Below are 19,730 nucleotides of genomic sequence, written 5' to 3'. Positions count from 1 at the left end.
ATTATGCTGGTTGCACTAATACATTTACGGTGAAGCAGTCTTCATCTTAATCAAAAATTTGACAAATTCAGTGGAGTGCTTTCCTAGCAGGAAGTAACACGAGTGAGCCCCTGTTCAACGGCGATTTGTAGTAACCATGTATTGAAAGAAAATCGTCTGCACTATACAGCAAGGCGGAACTTTGCTAATATGCTGGAAAAATCCTGTAACAGACACAAAACTCGCCTACTGAAGCGCCCCACCATCATCATCGAAATTAAATGTTGTCGTCGTTATTGCGAAGTCTGTAAACAAGTCTAATACGTAGAAAGCGGCGTGTCTCAAAATGGTACAGCGTGCAATGTACCACTCCACGCTGAAGCAGAAGTGCCACTATTCATATCCTGCGAATCAAATTCTGATTCAAATTCTGAATCTGATTCTGTTTGAATCAAAGGGCGGCGGTGAAAAAAGTTCTCCTCCCGTAATTTCTTTTACTTTTCTTGCGGAAATTTGCTTTTCAAGAAAAGGTAATAAGTAATTTATCTGCACATAACCGTGATTTCGATCACAGTTGTACCGTCATCTCCGTCCTGAGAAAACGTTGAATTAAAGTTCTATGAACAACACCCACGTATTATGTGCAAAATAAGCTAGATATTTGCTAGTCACTCTTGCACTCCACAAAGCAGACACTTGCACTTCTCACGATTGCACGCTTGCACTCTGCAAAGGAAAAAAACAACAACATATATGTATGTAAGAAAATCCATCAAAGATTTCCTAGCACCGCGAGGGGGAAGTTATAAGATGGCAGATAGGTTTTCGCAGTGGGGACGGCTATTCCCAAAGGGCTACGCGCGTCTCTTCCAGCTTTCCTCATATGCACGTCACTGCTGCACACATCGTATATTTTGTTGTATATGGATATAGGTTTCTGCTCCGCACAAATCTATGACTCTGGACGTTACACCCGAGCAAATCTAGCGATGGAAAGGAACGCTGCAATTCTGATGTTTACACGATACGGATATCGTGCCTAAGAGCATCGTGTTTGGACGCGTCATTTTTCCTCTAAACGCAGAAAAATAATGCTTCAGGAAAACGGGACTGTGATTGATGTATGCTAAAGTTGCGCAACAACCTAAACTTCTTTCGCCAACGGGAAAACACTGTCGGTTGTATATAACAGCTTGACATGAATCCAGTGATTTCAACGCACCGTATACTACGTCGTTGTAGAACATGGTTGCCGGTACAACACTTGTACGGACCACGTCACCCGCCGTGGCATGGCAGTCTTTACGTGTGTTGCTGAATTACTACTATATACAAGGGTCGTTCAAGGCTCACCGATACTTTTATTTTTTTAAATACAATGGAAAATTCGGGAAACACCAAACCACGTTAGTTTTTTTTAAGTATTCACCTTGCGCATCTAGACACCGCTGGCATCGCTAGACATCTCTAGAAAGAAGTGGGCTGCTGTAGCCACTGCAGGACATCTTTCTGGAAGGCTTCATCTGTGTGGAACGTCTTTCCTCCGAGGTGCTCGTTAAGGGGCCCAAACAAATGGTAATCGCTTGGGGGTAAATCTGGGCTGTAAGGGGCATGGGGCAAAACCTCCCAGCGCATTTCGGCCTGGGTTGCTACCGTCAAATTCGCCGTGTGAGGCCGGGCATCGTCATGAGGAAGAATGACCCTTCCGGACAACATCCCAGGCCTTTTCTTGCGACTCACGTTTCGCGGCACCCTTTATCCATGTGGAGTACCCTAGTAGTACTATATGGGCATTAATCATGACCCCCTTGCTCCACATGGATGGAAGTCCATATGGATGACAACTCACATGTCCCAGAAGAAAGTTCCCATGGATTTCCCAGCAGACGGCTGCATCTTGATTTTCTGTGGCGGCGGGGAAGCCTTATGTCACCATTCCGTGCTGCTTCTTTTTGTCTCTGGGGTGAAATGATGCATCCAGGTTTCATCACATGCTATCATTGGTTGCAAAAATTCGTGCCCCCACGGATTGAAACCGGTTCAGGAGCTGCTCAGAGACTGTCATGCGCGCTCCCTTCTGATCACAACTGACGTGCCGGGGAACCTATCTTGCACAGACTTTGCGGAACAATAAGTGCTCGTGAATGATTGCCTCCACACCGCCGACACTAATATTACGCTGGGCTGCAATGTCCCGAACTGTTACTCGCCGGTTTTCGAGGATGGCTTGCTCAACGCCTGCGATGTTCACTGGCGTGACAGCAGCCGGCCGAACGTGTCCATGTTGTCCATTCGTCACCATATCCCGTCGTTCGCCAAACTGTCTGCACCCTTCGTACACTCTTCCCCTTGACATCGTTGGTTCCCCATACTGTGCCTGCAATCTTTGCAAAATCTCAGCTGGCTTGACGTTCTCTTCACAAGGAAGTTGATTATGCATCGCTGTTCCAGAGCTACAGACACACTGTTCGCCGCCATGATATCTGCTGATGCTGCTGCGCGTGCCGCTGACCCGAGAAGGATTGCACTTCGTCCTCCGAAAGTTTTATTCAATGATACTTACTTACTGATTTTTCTCGAGCAAAAGTATCGGTAAACCTTGAACAACCTTTGTATACATAGCTTCGATCAGTTCCAATAAAACCATTCACGGTGAACGTCTATGGCTATGCAGGCACCTAGCGCGGAACCCATTCATCTGTGACTGCAACTTACGATGGCTGGCGCTGTACTTGCACAAGAACCCGGTAGAAACGAGTGGGGCCCGCTGCGACCACCCCAAGCGAATGCATCGACGTCGCATCAGCCAGATGGGTGAAGGCAAATTTAAATGTAAAGGTACACGTTTCGTTCTTTCACGATGTCGGTTCTCTTGCACGTCTGCAGCTGTCCAGACTCACGTTGAGTATGTCTTGGAGATCACCAACTTTTTAGAGTCAATGAGATAGTGCAGCGGAAGTCTACCGTTGATTGCGTACTTAAATGATGCTTGGAAACTTGCTAATTTTTGTACTTCTTACTGATTTGCTTTTGTAGGTGCTGAGGAGTACAGGACTCGATTGGCAGGAGAATGTATCATAGACCGCGAGTGTCCAGAGAACTGCGTCTGTGAAGGAACTATTGTGGACTGTTCCCGAAAGAACCTTGGGGATATTCCAAATGATCTTCCGATGTTCACGACAGAATTGTTAGTGTTCTTCAACTTGATCTTCTTTTTTGACGTGTGTGGTTCTTGTTGCCTTGCCCCCTGGGCCGCATTACGGTTTCCATTACTATTTTATTACTTTGTAAATACTAACAAATGCCACATTGCCGTCCTGAGAACTAGCTTTAATTATGTATTCTTAGGAGAGTGCAGTAGACGTCAGCTGCTTTCGTCACACGTTTCTAAATGTTGGTGACTTTCAGGCGACTGAATGACAACAGCATCGCTAAAGTTCGGAACAGCGGGGTTTTCAAGAAGCTACCAAACTTGAATAAGCTGTAAGTGTTGTCAGTATAGTTTACTGATATTCTAATGATGACTGGTGATGATTTCGTGGTGCATGATAACCACTCCCACAATGAAAAGTAGCGTGTTGTCTTCCACATTATTCCAGAGACCTGCGAAACAATGAGATCACAGATATTGAAGACAACGCGTTTCTTGGTGCTGGAGCACTATCGGACTTGTGAGTTGAACGTCTCTTCCTTCATGGTTTCCTTTGGTTTGCTTAAAAAAATAACGAAGTGAAAGAAATAAGTAGCATTTATTTGCTAACCCCGTGCTTATCTTTTTCAGATTATTGACCGAAAATAAACTGAAACATGTTCGTCCGAAAATGTTTGCTGGATTGACAAACATCAAGACTCTGTGAGTACTGTACTATATAGGTTGTGTTTGAGACGACACTGTTGCATGATTCACGACATCGAGATTAAACGTTAGTGTTCTCTTGCATAGTACTGTGCGCACGTTTTCTTTTTCTTGTTTGCTGTATGTGTCTTGATGTTGACGACTGATGTGTTTGTATTATTCTGTGGTCTGTCTCGTTGTTTTCCTTTTACGTTGCAATGCGTTATTCTGATCTTATTGTAGTGCATTATAGAATGAAATGTGCCTCCGCCCCGACAGGAATGCGATCCCCTTTTGCGAGGGCACACAAACATAAATAAATAAATCCCCAATTGATAGACAGGCGGGCATATTAGAAGGTCTAGTTCGACAGAATCGTATGCGAACAAGGCCTACGGGTACATGGATATCTAGCGTCCACTGAAATTCCAGATGGTGGGGTGATTGAAGAGAACCAGATAGGCGCTAACCCACGCAGAAACAGGTTTCCAGAAAACAGCGCTGAGAGGTCCGTGCGCGCCATTGGTATATCTGCTAGCACGAACAAATGACCAAAGTGGGTGTAGAATAATATCTAGAACAGCATGTACATGTGGTAATATCTGGACGATTTTTAAGTCAGGTGCGTCAAGTGTATCTGATCTGTTCGGGTGTAGCGGGGGGAGTACAATCTAACAACACTGCTTCTGCAAACGACTAATTCCTTGGAGGCTTTGTGACCCTCACTACTGCCTCCATGACAGACATGTATGGCAACTAGAATTTCATGAACTAGAAGTGGTATTTTCTACATGCTCAGGAAGTGAATATGAGCATGTACATTATTTGTGTGTACTGTTGGTGCTGCCAGTGCAGTACTATAGGTATTACAAGTACAGTTTAATACCGTTACTAGTAGTGTAGTATCTCTGTGGTCTCCAAAGTGCTTGCGCATGTGTGTAGCGAGTGTCTCACATGTGGCTTTGCATGCGTTTGTTTCAGGATGCTGCGAACTAACGAACTAACGAGTATTACTAATGACACCTTCGCTGACTTGGACTCTGTGCGCCTTCTGTGAGTTGGTACCTCACTTGAGTGGTTCAAATGTATTATTGTCTTAAGCAGCATTCGGTGCTTTGCAATTTACTAACCAGATCTGTGGTGGTGCTTTCTAGCGGTATGATAGGCAACGGCGGGGCAAGTCTACGGACATAGTCTTACGCAAACAACGCTGTTCTATGTATGATGCTATGCTCAACTATCGCTTAATTATAATAAGAAAATACGCAATTAGCTCTGTTAAAGTTATCACACAGCGTGTCATTAGGGATGTAGACGCTGCCGCCGTTTGACATTCATTCATTGTTGCGACAACTCATACAGCGAAGGGCAAGCCTTTTGCGTTTTCCCCCGTTTAGCCTTTTGCAGTTCTAGCAAGGTCTCCCCTGCTGTTGCGACTAGTACATGCACAGTTTCGAGGTGCGGAAAGCTGTGTCCTGTCACAGTTAAAGATTGATTTTTTTACAGACGCAAATTGACGATTCTTGGACACCAAATACGAAATTGTGCCACTATATCGTGGCTCGCAAAATATGTAATACGAGTTTTATCGATCCATTATGTAGCGACACCGATGATGTCATACTTGATAAGGTGTTGTACGTCACTACTAATCAAGATCATTCGGTTCCTGTTGAATCTATAAATACACAAGGTTGGTCACAAACACAGCTGATTGGAATTACACGCAGAGCTAGAGTTCGGCTTTTGGCGCACCTCAAATCATAAATTTAGAGTGACTTTACTACAGGAATGCGCTAGAGCCCAACTGCCTTTTTCACAATCCAGTTACAGCGAATATTTGTTGTAGTGTGGGCTTACTTTCTTGGCCCACGCGTGCGTGAAATAATGTGAGTGTGCCGGGGGGGGGGGGGATAAACACGCGCTCGCAGCTTTATTTTCTTATTATCCCTGTTACGTATCTATGTATATTTAGCTATAGTTTTTTTAAATCGTTGGCAGAAACTTCCGCCCCGTAAATTTTGGCGGGAAATTTCCGATTTTGCGGTGCGGAAAACTAGATGCGTTACTGGTAGCGTAAAGTACTATAATTCTGACGTCGCCACTTGAGCCCTCTACAAGCTTCACCTATAGATGCGCCGTGCATATGACATGCTTCACAACCTGCAAACGTGTTCCGAACTGATGATGTAAAAAAATGGGGAGAAACGGAGTTCAAATGCTAATGCGGAGTTCAAATTGGTATGCTAAAGCATGTCCTCTGGAGCTACGGTCCAGCTTCAACAGTTTGTAGATGATTAACGTAGCCGAACGACCTCGGATGTGTGGCCCCAAAATACGACGTGCATCTTATACACAGGGCGTTTATTTTTATTCGTTACAGAATTTTTATTAAAAAACTAGCAGAGAAAAATAGATGCCGTTTTTGCAGTTGAGTTCTACGGCCAGGCTGACAGCCCCTCGAAGAAAGTATGCCACAACAAGATGACTAATTACCTAAAATTCATTAATTAACTCTTTCATTAGGGGATTTCGAGCAAACGCGGGATATCAGAATGAGAGACTATCCTTGTTGAAAGCCATTCCACGTTTAAAAAATCCTGAAACACGCACGTGCGTGAAGATACCCACCCCGAATTTTGATTTGCAAATATATATACAGAACAACAAATTCAAAAATGCAGATTGTCACATCTTGCCCCACCCTTCGGGGCAAGACGAGACATTGCGTGGGGCAAGATGAGACACGCCGTGATGATGAACTATACAAATTAGTTGTTTTCAATCTAAGCAGACAAAGTAAGGCACGTAGGCCCCTACACAACCCCCTTGAGCCCGTCGCCCACATGATGTGCAATAAAACCACACAGAGCCCGGTGCTATTTTGTTCCACCGTCCTTTGCAAACAAGGCACCGCCAGTCTGATGTGTCGCTGGTCGTACGCTTTTGCGTACGCTTCTACTTTGCTGGAAATATTCTAGGAAACAGGAAAATTTGGTGGAAAATCCTAGGCAATATGCAAAAAAGAATTGCCAGAGGAACAAGCATAAAGTCACCTAATAGTTGACTTATCCGTTTCTAAATTACATTAAATTTAAATTTCATTAAATTAAAATTACATTAAATTGTTGCGTCTTGCCCCGTGCATATAATCGGATGCATTAATTTTTCTGTTCAACACTGGATAACAAAGAGTGCCCGTATTTTGCATATATCTAGATGAATGAATAAAGAAATAGGATGTGGACTTACATTGACAGAATAAGCCTGCGAAACGCTGCTGTACAGATGACAAGAAAAAGGACTACAGAAAATCGCACCTTTTTTGCGGGTCTTTACGTTCCAGGCAGGAGTAACCAATTTTTTCCCCTCTTCAACGCATACGCCAATCCGGAAAATTCTCACGTGCAATAGAGCGGTCATGCAGAGCCACCTATGAGTAAAGTTTCAAGCGCATGGCGCAACGCGTCTGAGAGACAGGCGGGGTCCAGCAAAAAATGTCGCGTCTTGCCCCGTGTCTCATCTTGTCCCATCTTACCCTAATCTAACTGGTGTTTCCTTTGCACGTGACTAGCGGTTAGACTACTACGAGATATATAGTGGGAGAACAGCAGGTTGTTCCTTTTCGATTCCAGAAGAACAAAAACGATGAATTGTGGGACGCTGATACTGCTTTAGGTACGCAGGTGTTGAGTTCTAGCACACCTTTCCTCGGCATCGCTCAAGATCGTGGCTTCAAACTTGTTTTCCGTACGCACTGTCGTCACGCATTGTGAGCGGTATGAGATCGGTTGAAATATTGACCGAAAACATTATGGGGTATGGCACATTTCCTTCAAAAGAGTCAGTGCCATACACGGGCGAGTAAAGGTTACCCACGAGGTCGTTTCGGCATCGTGCAATTACCAGGTTTCGAACTGAAGCATCGGGAATCGTGAGTAACTCCAGATAGCATCGGCGGTGTGCTGTCAGCGTCTTGTTAGCGATAGGTCTGGAAGCCGGAGTGAAGCTGTCTTGCACCCAGCCGTAAATCATGGCGTTTATCCGCCTTCCTTCGTGCTGCGTTGCTTGACTCCCTTGTCGGTACTGTCTTGCTGTGGTTGCAGTGCAAGGAGCTCAGATACCGTTTCTTTGATTGCTGGACAATGGTCGCTCAATTTCCACAGTCGAATTGTACGGTTAATCCCTGTGAAGCCACTCTGACAATACGTACTACAGTTGAAGTAGAATTTTTGGTATCGGCATTTGGGAATATGGGTTATTGGAGATATACGTGAACTTTACTTACTTAGGCACTTACTTTCGCACAAATATAAATGATCAGAAACATATACGTACATATCCGTTGCCTCGTTCCTTCACTCTAAGAAGAAGAAGAAAAAAGGAGTATATTAGTCCGTCTGGGGGCTCTATGCATTGTCACAACCACTAGCCCTTTTCGGGAATAAATTCACCGAAGGCTGTGCGACGCCTATAGGGACTATTTGCAATACTGGGAAGTAAAATTCAGGGCGAGTGGACTAAAATGGAGAGTAATTGCAATTTAGGAGACTAGAAGCTGTAATTGCTTCTGAATGAACAGCTTTTGTTTTAGAGTGTCGAGAGAGCTATAAGAGAGCAACGTGAGAAAGCTAAAGCATATTGCACCACCATTGCCACGCTTCTAGTCTTTTGCAGTGAAAGCGATATTTATTTATCGGACTAAAGGATTAATTTAATTTCCGGCTATTATTTGCAGGTCGCTCTACGATAACAAAATCAGGTGCATAATGCCTGGCTCATTTGAGCGTATGAGTTCCTTGTCCACATTGTAAGTACACCACTTCTACTTGGTTGCTGCGTGTTGTTAACTTGTTTGTTAATTCCATGTATGTTTGTTGCACAGAAATCTATTAGCGAACCCATTGAATTGCAACTGTCACCTAAAGTGGCTTTCTGACTGGCTGCGTAAGAAGAATATCGTCACTGGAAATCCACGCTGTCAGACTCCTACTAATCTAAAGGATATTCCTATTCAGGATGTCGAATCAAAAGACTTCGAATGTGGGGGTTAGTATAATGATCTTCTGGCGTTTTCTTTTTGGCAGGATGCGCTGACGTGATGTGATGTGATGTGATGTGAATAAAGAAAAAAATGGGGATGTGAGTTTCGACGAAGTCAAACTGGCTACCCCAGTACACTTAATACAGAAAGTTCAATCCGATGATGAGATGATGAAAACGCAAAAGGATGATGTCCAGAGACGAACAGAGATGATAATGGAGTTCAACATGTAGGTCAAAAGTTCAAGAGCTGCGCCCAAGTTAAAGTGGCGGAATCACCGGGGGCACACACAGGACACATCACACATTCACCGTGTCATAGGATGTCCATAAGCCCGGTTGCATGCAAAAAGTCTTCAAGTGCCCTTAGCGCCTTGTCGGACGAAGGAGGACCTAATAGTTTCGTGATGTCGAAGGCTCAGGAGTCCAAAGTCGGGAGGATGCGCTGAAGTAAGCTGTATACCGTAGGGCATATGGCATTCAGGATTGGAGCGGTGTAGGCCAGTATGTGCCGAATTAAAGAAGAGCTGAAACCAGCTCGAAGAAGCAGAAGCGGAGAAGCATAGCGCGACGCTTAGAACCTCAATGTTCGTAGATACCGAAACGCTTAAGTCAAGCGTTCGGGGCGATCCTTAAAAGTCCGTGTTTCTTTCAGCCGAGGGTACGGCCTTGATGACTTCAAGAAACCTGTGGTAGTTCATCTCAAGTTGCGTGCACTTATTGGTGTGTAGGTTGACCACACAGAGATGTTGTAGTTGTTCCGCGAGGCATAGCACCACGCTGTCGAGTGCGTTTTGTAGTCTAGCCCGAACACGCTGATGTGTGCACCTCACGGGAGTATGCCAGGTAGATCGGCCAGCACGATTTTCAAGAACGTTGGGCTCAGTACGCCTTTCTAGGACACGCCTACAGAGAATCTGTCTCAAATCTAAGCTCTCAATCTATTGCAAGTCTGTTCCCAGCAAACCGTGTACTATTAATGTCCTAGTGTTTGGCCATGCTGCTGTTTAAACATGCTAAGAAGTCTAAACGTGACTGACACTGCTTTATACATACTATCGACCCGGGTAAACATTTCCCTTGTAACAATCTGTGCCTGCTCGAGACATCGGGCCGGAAAGAAACCTCCGGTTTGTTTTCACGTATCACTGTTATGCATGCAGAAGCCGTTAGTACCATACAGGCTCAGGTGTCCAAATAGATGCCACGATAAGTCATCTTAGATTGCTGTAACTGATGGGTAACTCCGCTGGCGATATCTACTTCAGAGTGCTTTCCGAAGTTCTGCGAAGTCATTTTCTTTCTGAGGCTGCGCGCGATGGAAGTTCCTTCTCTGCTCATTATAGAGATTGATGGTGGATGTGTGGAAAGATGATCTTATCTTGGGCGGCAGCGAGGAGTGACCGTTTACCGACACCTACGAACTCTCACGACTTTCCCAAAGAGTGGCCTCACTTGTGCTTTCGTCCATCATTGCACTTTCACCCAGATTGGCCGGAATAGTTTTATTCGCGGTAAGGGGACATAAATCTCTATCTTAATTGCTGCACTTTCACAGAGTAGCTTCGAACACACAGCGATCCGTGGCGCGGTAATAAATCAAGCTATCGCGCTCACGTCCTCTGCGCCAATTTGAGACGTATCGGAGCGTTCCTTGCGTGGGCATCAGACCCGTGGATTGAATCTCCAAATGGAACACTTACAGTTTGTGACCTTACTTGCTTTCCCCTAGACGCTGATATATACGAGGGATGTGGCTCTGACAGCCTCTGTCCACACGGTTGTACCTGCAACGGGAACGCTGTCCATTGCTCCCGGCAGCGTCTCAAGGCGTTTCCCAAGAACATGCAAGTGACAACAACTGAGCTGTGAGTCTCATTAGTTGTATCTTAATACCCACTCGGTTCCTGTGTGAACAAAGGTAGTACGGGACTGTAGCGTGAGACTGCGTGGGCTGCAGCGCACATATGTTCACTGCTCGCAGTTGCGTACCAACAGTCGAGCCCGTGCCATGTAAATATGAAAAAAAAAAAAAGAAACAGAAGATTTCAATATCGCCAAAAGCTAACATACCAAAGATAAGAGGAAACAAATATATATATATATATATATATACAAAGGAAAACAGCCGAAGCTCCGTGGCTGCATGTTGAGCATATATATTTACAATTTGATCGTGCACTCCCAGCCGAGGACTGCTGTTTCGCTCTACTTGGAGCTCGTCAGCCCAGCGCAGGGAAGTGACACGATCTTCCCTACGCCGGGCTGACGAGCTCCAAGAAGAGCGAAACAGCAGTCCTCGGCTGGGAGTGCACGATCAAATTGTGTATATATATATATATATATGAAGTTTTCTATTTCTATTGTCTCGTCTTACCTACGTCTTTGAATCAGCAACTAACATCACTACCCCAAGTAACACCAGCATCCCCGGAAGTCGCAACAACAGTTATTCCTCTGTGAGTATATATGCTTGACAATCTGATGGGATGACCCAGTTATAAGTTGCTTTTGAACTAAAAAAACTAAAAAAAAGAAGGAATGAAAGAAAGAGAGGCAGTACCGACAGCAATAGTGAGCTCCGAGTACGCAGTATGTAGCTTCCAATCACTATATGTGTGTTTTTTCCTGCGGTGACCTGCCTCATCCCATCGTCATGCATGTAGCTGTTGTTGCTGTTACGCTGGTTTTGATCATTATGACAGTAGTGCCACTGGTCAGGCAACCTGAATTGTACAAATACGGTACCACGTGCTACTCTGTACTAGTGCTCTATAATTACTATAATTGTATAGCAACATAATTACTTTCGTCTCCCTGTAATTATAGCATATGTCGAACGTCACCGATATACAGCTTAAGTAAGCAGACGGCCTCTCCGCCGGTCCTTTCCGCTAGACGTTGCCCTGCGCTGGTATCCTGCGCTGGTATAAAGCAGTGGTGCGGGGAGCTGGTGTCCTTTCACACCACACGAATGCAATATACCCGTAACTACCCTGAAGCGGTGGTCGCTTGTGAATCACTATCTTGTTCCTATCACACATTATAGGCAACATAATTTTGAGGCCATGTGACTTTGGCTATATTCCGTTTTAGCGCATGTCGACATATTCCCATGAACATAAAAAAACAAGAGATGAACGCTTTGTGCCAGTGTAAATTGTACGACGCTCCTACGTGACATGAGACTCTTAACAGATAACAAGAAGTAGAGTGCGTCGCATCGGCTGAGTGAGTCTTTGCACCGATGTCGTTATCACATCTTTGGAAGTGGTCAGCAGTACGAGGCCTCATTTGCAAGTCTACGTCTTTTACTGCAAGGATATCAGATCAAACTGATTACCGAGGTCGAAAGGAGTTACAGCACGATGCACAGAAACATGATGATGATGATTAAGGTTTTTTTGGCGCATTAGCGACGAAGGCCATAGTGCACATAAACAGCAATTGTTGTTTACAAACGGTTTGGCCGCTGATCCATGACCGTGGCCATTTTTATGGTCACGTGCATGTTGACGTTTGCAATATGACGTGTGAGTCTGACTAGGATCTGTGGAGAATACATTGCGTTCGCTTTGCAAGCTATCGTCTATGAACCGACATGTGGTAGGGCACCGCCCGTGTTCCTTCCTTACTTCCTAGAAAAGAACCGAGGCACAAAGTACAGTAGTAATTTCGTTTCCCAAAAAACTACTTACGTAGGCACTCATAAAAAGCGTCCTGAACTGAACGGACCGCTGCGTACGCCCAGTTTACCTTATCTCTGCCGATTAGAACGGAAACTGTGCTCTTTAAAAATGTAATGAACCTGACGAACAGATTTTCTCTAGCGTTTTCAGAAGAAACGCATGGAGTCTGTGCAGATGCGTTAGCTGTATTTCGAACTGCAGGCCTCCGCTTATGTTGAACTGTCTATACGGTCATGGAACCTGGAGCCGTTGTGCGGCAGATAAGGTCCAACGATGCTTCTGGGTGCAAGCGTGCAACGTAATAACAACCGAACTAAAGCGACGGAATAAATAGATAGAAGAAAAATGCGCCTAGAACTTTCTTTTTTCTTCTTCCGAACCTGTATCTAATGTAGCAACGAAGTAAAGGGTATATCGTTACTTCATCCCTGGTCAAGAAATAAAATAAAGTTGCTCGACTTCACTGTCCATTAGCGGTGCAACTTGGTCGATCGTTAATCCCGTTTGCTTATCGGCAGGGGATGTTTCTGCCCCTTGTTTAATTAGACGCGACACGCCCGGAAACGGCAGCCATTCCACTAAATGCCGGAGGGGGGCTTGCCAGATGGACAGTGATGCTGAGCCGTTACTTGTTTTGCTGCTCGACGACTTCTACTGGGACCATTCTGATCTCGAGTATTTTCTGTTCCTATTTGACCTGTAGGTACTTGGACGTGAACGATATCGCTGTAGTTCCCAAGGAGTTGAACCTGCTGAAGGACATCACAAGACTGTGAGCGAAACGTTGTTTTTTGTCTGCAGGTTTCCTGATAGAAACTCTGGCATTTCACTGCAGTTCCTCAGACCATTTAGAGTGGAGATAAGCGTGCAGCAAGTTCATTTATTATTATTGTCATTGTTTCCTTCGTGAGGTGAGGAGTTGATAGCAGCGGTATTGACTTTTGAATCAGATGTAGGATGCTTAGTAGCAGAAAGCGTAGCGTAATTTCTGTAGCCTCATGTTCTTTGTTTAGTCATGCTTGGCGTGAGAATGAGAAAGACTATTTGGCTTCTAGTTTATAAGCAGGCCATAGGCTGCACCACTGTGCATGCCGACCAGTCGTATGCGTGTACATTTCCTCATATCTTGTATTCTTTCCAGGGACCTTAGCAACAATCAGATTTCTGTTTTACCGAACAATATATTCTCAAATTTGTCCAAGCTTGCCACGTTGTGAGTATAACGACTTCTCGAAACTCTCCCATTTGAGTTCATAAAATAAATCGCTATATTTTCATATATTTCCAGTGCCAGTGCCGTTGTTAAGTTATTTTATTTTTCAGAATAATAAGTTACAACAAGCTCCAGTGCATACAAGTGGACGGGTTTCGAGGGCTGAAGTCGCTCCGCATTTTGTAAGGTTCTTTGCTGAACCACCTGTTGGCACGTGTGTGATGCATAAACTGCTTTCAGGTCGCTCCACGGAAACGATATCTCCATGATCCCAGATGGCGCTTTTAGGGACCTCCAGTCAATCACGCATATGTAGGTTTATTGTTATTCCATATTTCATTGGCTAATTGATACAACCAGAGGAACAAGATACGTTGGAACACCAAACTCCTTCAATTATCCATTCTGTGCTGCAGAGCCCTAGGAGCCAATCCCCTATACTGCGACTGCAACTTGCGGTGGCTCTCTGATTGGATCAAGAAGGATTACATTGAACCCGGCATCGCTCGTTGCTCCGAGCCCCATTCCATGAAGGATAAATTGGTTCTTACGGCGCCGTCCAACCGCTTTGTCTGTACTGGTAAGCCTCTGCTCAGAACTTTCTGTGACCAGTGTTTCTCACATGCATGTGTCAAAGGCCCAGATGCAAAGGCTCCTTGGGCGTATACAGGGTGTTTGCTCTAACTTTTCCATAAATTATATTTAAAACGAGCGATAAAAGAAAAGCAAGGGATACTATTCTGCTACTTGAGTAAGAAACAGGCACAGCTTCACTAGTAGCACCTGTTTCTTAGTCAAGTAGCTGAAAAGTAGCGCTCGTTTCTCTTTTATCGCTCTCTTGAAATAAAATTTCTGGACACGTTAGAGCAAACACTCTAGTATATCGTTCCCGTTCTTTTCGATTGGTATATTTAGGTTGCACAATTGTTAACGGTGCTGCCTGGTAAATTTTCCTTAACTGCTCACTGTAAAACACTGTGCTGCTGCTGATGATGATGGCAGTAACGAAAAATCTGCATTGTGCTCACTGTGCCATATTACTATAACTCTTTATGTTTCACGCTGCCACAGCAACGTTCCGCAGTGGTCATCTCAGTAGTGGGGCGTCCCCCTGTGGTGTCTATAATCAAGTATGGCGAAAAAAGAACGGATGACATCGTTCTCTCCCCCGATTTGATGAAAACAGGAGGCGTACGCCCTTTTTTGACAATTATGCAGAACATAATTGTATGAGAAAAGGCGTACGCCACCTGTTTTCAACAAATCAGGGGAGAGAACGATGTGATTCGAGATGATGGTTGGTTAGGAGGTGAAGTAAATGCCATTCCGTTTAATGCATTAAGCTTGCCGTGTGGCTAGGGTATAAGCCTGTCCGTGCGTCTGGTTTTTACTTGAGTGATATTACTAGTACATTCCTACAAAAATTTCTTAGCAAACCGATGGCCAATTACATGGCCGCTTTGTAACATTGGTGCCTTCAATGCCACCAGAAACGGACCGGTTCAGTCGCATTCTTGGTGATTTCCCGAGTGAATTCGACAAAAGATTCTTCCAGTGCAGGAGACTTGAAACTGAGCTGTTTGGCAAGCTGTTTTCCGCAGTTGTTGACAACGTTCCTGATGATTAACAAATGGAACTGACTGACCTGCAGTGGACGCACCGATACGAACAAGTTCGCTGATGTTGGTGCGGCTTCGTTTTATTCTAACGTTGGACGAAAGTACCTGAAGATACGTACGTTGTCGCGGACAAGGCCTGTCAATGTTCGGTACAACATACGTCTAACAATAATAATTCGTGGCTTTACGTCGCGAGACAACTGTGTCAACGTACGTCTGCAAGCAGGCGTTTTCTGTGATGAATCTGAACAAGTCAAAGTTACGCTCAAACTAACATATGAACATGCATATGTGTATGAACATACATATGAACAACATATGTGTCGTGTTCTCTTTTTTGTTCCGTGTCTCCGGTTTTATCGTCGTTTTACAATGTACCAACTCGCCTGCACCCTTGCGCTTCTACCATTAACATATGAACACCTCAACGCAGTCCCTAAGATTGCAATTGCGCAATCACTTTCACACGATATTGACGCAATAGCTAAAAACGAGAGGTGCCAAGTTTTTTCATGTCACAGCAAATAAAAACGATTGCTGACGATGTGATTGAGCAATGCTACGCAACCCAAATATATACGTTTTAGGTCGTTTTAAATTCTGTGCTGTGTCATCTATATCAGAAACAGGCTACCCTAAAACCGTGGTATGTGGCCCGCGTAGTTCCTCCATGGCTCAATGCGGCCCGCGGGCACGAATGAGTTCGACACCCCACTCTGTCAGCTCTGCTACGAACGGCACATCAGGACTTATTGTCCTTTTCACCTAGCCTTATGAATGGCATTGCAAACAATATAATACTTTTCAGTATTTTCCAACTCTGTACTTCAGGTCAAAATGTCACTTGTCTTCCCAGTGGTCGTCGAACAAAAGAAAAGGTTGTCTGTGTGTCCGTTTTCCGTCGTCTCCCTATATAGTCTCGGAGTTTTTTCATCATGTTTTCTAGTCACCAGCTGGCTTGCTTCCTAGCCATTCTTTCAGTATCAAAAGCTTGTCGTTTGTTCTGGTGCGTATAGACATCATATGGTTAATCGCGTAGTCGTATTATTTCGTGACACATTGATTGAAAATTGCAACTGCCCCAAACCTCCCCATTTCATCATCAGAATATATCTGTTGTTGTTGTTGCAACTGCCCCAAAGAGACGGAGCGCCAGTATGCTGAATATTTGGTTACACGCAGACATGTGTTACACTGGTTCTTACCTTTCCGCACTACTCACTCTGCCTTTGACATAGGTCCGTAAAGTGTCTTATTTGTTCCAGGTTATGAAATGTATGGTCGTTTGCTCTTTTATCAGGCTTAAGCCTGATAAAAGTAGCGTAGTGGTTCCACAGAATATTCTGTGGAACCACTACGCTAACCCAGGAAGACGGACGACATATAATACAGAGGGATGGCACCACAGGTTTAACGCGATGGCCCAGCGTTGCCATGTGGACGTGTTTAAGATGACCAATCTTCTTCAGAGAGACCAGCAGATCAACGAGAAGCAACAGGCGATGTCTATGTATATACGAAGTGCTTCGCGAGTGAACACTTTCAATGTAAAATACAACCTCCTTGTTAAACACGGGGACTGCAAAGAAAAATAGATATTTTGCTTAAAACGCCATCTTCAATGATGATCAAGCACAGGCTGCAACGGAAAAGGAGAAGAGCCGCCTTTCTTCACGTGACAGGCCGATATGGTACCCCGTGTACTTCCCGGTGAGGGATTGGGAGATAATCTGATAATAAGCATTAGGCGAAATGGCAATAGGCGAACTGGGAAGACACGTTCAGAAGCGGGGGGGGGGGGGGCATTAATTTGGGGGTTCGACCCTTCCAGGGCTCGGATCTTCAACTTTCACATAGCGATCGTTATCGTTATGTCCGTGAGGACCCCATCTTAGATTGAATGCTAGGCAGAAGAGAACGAGCACAGCCAGGGACACGTCCACTTGGCAATGGCCATGGGGACGCGAGTGTGGCGAGGCACACCGCACGAGTACGATGTCTGTGTGTACGAGGCGCATGCGGCTCATCCCCCTGACCGTGGCCCGCAAGAGACAACGTTTGGAGTCGGGTTCAGACAACTCAAGGCGTGGACAGAGTCGCAGTGGAGCCGTGTAATGTTCTCAGATTGGTTACGGTTTGGTCACGTGTAACTAAATGTTCATCATTACTGTCTTGGGTAGTAACGTCCACGCTAAGTGTGAACAGATTTTTTAAAACTATATCAATCACTTTTTCCGAGATGAAATCAATTGCAATATAGCATATGCTGAAGGGCACTCCCTAGGAGGGCATTAACAGACTCCTAAGGCAATGTCTTAATTAACTTTCAATAATTAACTTCTTAATTATAAAAGCTACGAAGTTGCTCCAATGAGAACATCTGATCTCTTCGGTCACCAGATACCAAAACCGTTTTCAGAACAAAAATCCGTTCGGTAGATCGTCCGCAAAAAAATTCGTGAAGGAACGCCATTTGTTTTCTTTATTTGGTTTATTGCGCATCTTCAAAGAAGCGGCTTTCCTTTACCCCCAGTGTGAGAGAGTGAAAGAGCACAGTGCCCCCTCATGCGTCGAAGATTAGCTTTAACTTGTGGAAACAAAACAAAAACACAAATCTATCGGGTGACGCTATCGCGACTGCCCTTATCTTGGGCTGCATTTTCTGTTTTCTTTTAATCTTTTTCCAGGACGCAAGAGGCGATAGTGTGCTCTTTCATCCTCTCGTATTGGGGGCGAAGGAAAGACGCGTCTCTAGAGATGCGCAATGAATAAAATAAAGAAAAAATGGCGTTCCTTCACGAATTTTTTGCGGACGATCTATCGAACGGATTTTTGGTCTGAAAACGGCTTTGGTATCTGGTGACCGAAGAGATCACATGTTCTCATTGGAGCAATTTCGTAGCTTTTATAATTGAAAAGTTAATTATTGAAAGTTAATTAAGACATTGCCTTAGGAGTCTGTTAATGTCCCCCTAGGGAGTGCACTTCAGCATATGCTATATTGCAATTGATTTCATCTCGGAGAAAGTAATTGATATATTTTTTAAAAATCTGTTCACACTTAGCGTGGACACCCTGTGTATAGTTACTTTTTGCAGTAGGGTGATTCCACATAAGATCAGGCACGTTGGTCCGGACGTGATATCAGATTTTGCTTGAAGAATTATATGTTGTTGGCCGATATCTCTAGGTAACGAAGCCGTTGGTTTCAAGTCTCTATCGGCCGTATTCTTAAACGATCCTCCACTTGACACTCCGCATCGACATCAATGAGTAGAGGAAGGAAGCGTTTCTCCACTTGAGAAGCCAAGCTTCAAGGGAACAGCGGCGCCACTGTGCAGTACCTGAGGAGAGCGCGAAGGATTTCCTCCGCTCGCGGGGCGTTGCGAGTCGCTGTTCAAGTACAAACCTTGCCTCGAGGAGCGACTCGGAGAGCGGCGTGGAGAGTCGAGTCGAGGATCGTTTAAGAATACGGCCCTATGACCATTCGTTGCCGAGAAAAAAATAATAATAATAAGCGTGAAGTCAGGTGAAATTCGCTTTACTCGCAGTTTTCGTGCTTCCGAACTTTGGCCGCTCCTGCCGGAGATGCGACACCCGGAAGAAACCTTTGTATTTTTTTTTCTTGTTGTCCGCATCGAGGACTGTGGACAGGGCTGTACAAAAAAGTTCTACAAAATCCCATCTTTATATTAAAAAAATGGCAAACTTGGCCAGTCGTTCACTTTACTGTTGTATTAAGGGGCCCTTCTGCGTAGCGTCTATTGAAAAGTTTATGATGAGCAATATATCATTTTGTGCGTCGTGAAATGTGCTTTCCGGTGATATCAGTTTGATATTTGTAGGTGCAGCGTGTCACACACTGCAGCCGCGCAAAAATTGAAAGAAATTGGAAAGTAGGTCATACATTCGAGCCAATTTCTCAAAAGCCACATAATTTATCGCCTTGATATTTTTCTCGTGAATGTATAAAGTCTCGCGGTTGCAGAATATGCAAAAACATGTTGCATTATATGCGTGGCATCGGCGTTAGAGGGCTCCAAAGTGAGCCTTCCGGCCACACTACGATAATCGTCACCTAGAGATATCGGCCAATAACATGTAATTCTTCAAGCAAAATCTGAGACCACGTCCGGACCAACCTGCCTGACCTTACATGGAATCACCCAGTAACTAGTTACTTTTCTACAAAATAAACTTCTAGCTGTACTAGTTACCGCTTTTGTTTAAAGTAACTGCAAAATGTAATTGCAACTAAGTTACTCAGGTATAGCAATATTTTCCACGCATCAGTCCCCTGGCGTCGTTTTGTCGAGGCTTCAAGTACACTGCCATTTTTCCCTACTAGGAAT

General features: G+C 44.6%; 1 protein-coding gene and 1 long non-coding RNA gene across 7 annotated transcripts in view; one reads left to right on the top strand and one right to left on the bottom strand.

The window, feature by feature from the left end:
- The window catches only part of LOC135377548 (uncharacterized), a 156,761-nt gene that overhangs the window by 46,501 nt on the left and 90,530 nt on the right, over positions 1-19,730 (bottom strand). The window lies entirely within an intron of this gene.
- The window catches only part of LOC135377543 (protein slit-like), a 268,615-nt gene that overhangs the window by 241,503 nt on the left and 7,382 nt on the right, over positions 1-19,730 (top strand). For 3 of the 6 annotated variants that reach the window (XM_064610052.1, XM_064610053.1, XM_064610048.1), the window contains exons 15-28: positions 2,654-2,817; positions 3,016-3,166; positions 3,388-3,462; positions 3,579-3,650; positions 3,761-3,832; positions 4,796-4,867; positions 8,553-8,624; positions 8,700-8,863; positions 10,590-10,725; positions 13,250-13,318; positions 13,688-13,759; positions 13,870-13,941; positions 14,000-14,071; positions 14,176-14,339. In XM_064610052.1, the coding sequence (XP_064466122.1) occupies positions 2,654-2,817; positions 3,016-3,166; positions 3,388-3,462; positions 3,579-3,650; positions 3,761-3,832; positions 4,796-4,867; positions 8,553-8,624; positions 8,700-8,863; positions 10,590-10,725; positions 13,250-13,318; positions 13,688-13,759; positions 13,870-13,941; positions 14,000-14,071; positions 14,176-14,339 (1,427 nt within the window). The remainder of the gene's footprint in view (positions 1-2,653; positions 2,818-3,015; positions 3,167-3,387; positions 3,463-3,578; positions 3,651-3,760; positions 3,833-4,795; positions 4,868-8,552; positions 8,625-8,699; positions 8,864-10,589; positions 10,726-13,249; positions 13,319-13,687; positions 13,760-13,869; positions 13,942-13,999; positions 14,072-14,175; positions 14,340-19,730) is intronic. The other 3 variants (XM_064610049.1, XM_064610051.1, XM_064610050.1) reach the window with 3 other exon arrangements.

Source organism: Ornithodoros turicata, chromosome 1 (genome assembly GCF_037126465.1).
Source record: "Ornithodoros turicata isolate Travis chromosome 1, ASM3712646v1, whole genome shotgun sequence".
NCBI classification, from domain to species: domain Eukaryota; kingdom Metazoa; phylum Arthropoda; class Arachnida; order Ixodida; family Argasidae; genus Ornithodoros; species Ornithodoros turicata.
The sequence above is the reverse complement of the archived record's forward strand: the minus strand, read 5'-3'. Positions and strand labels throughout refer to the sequence as shown.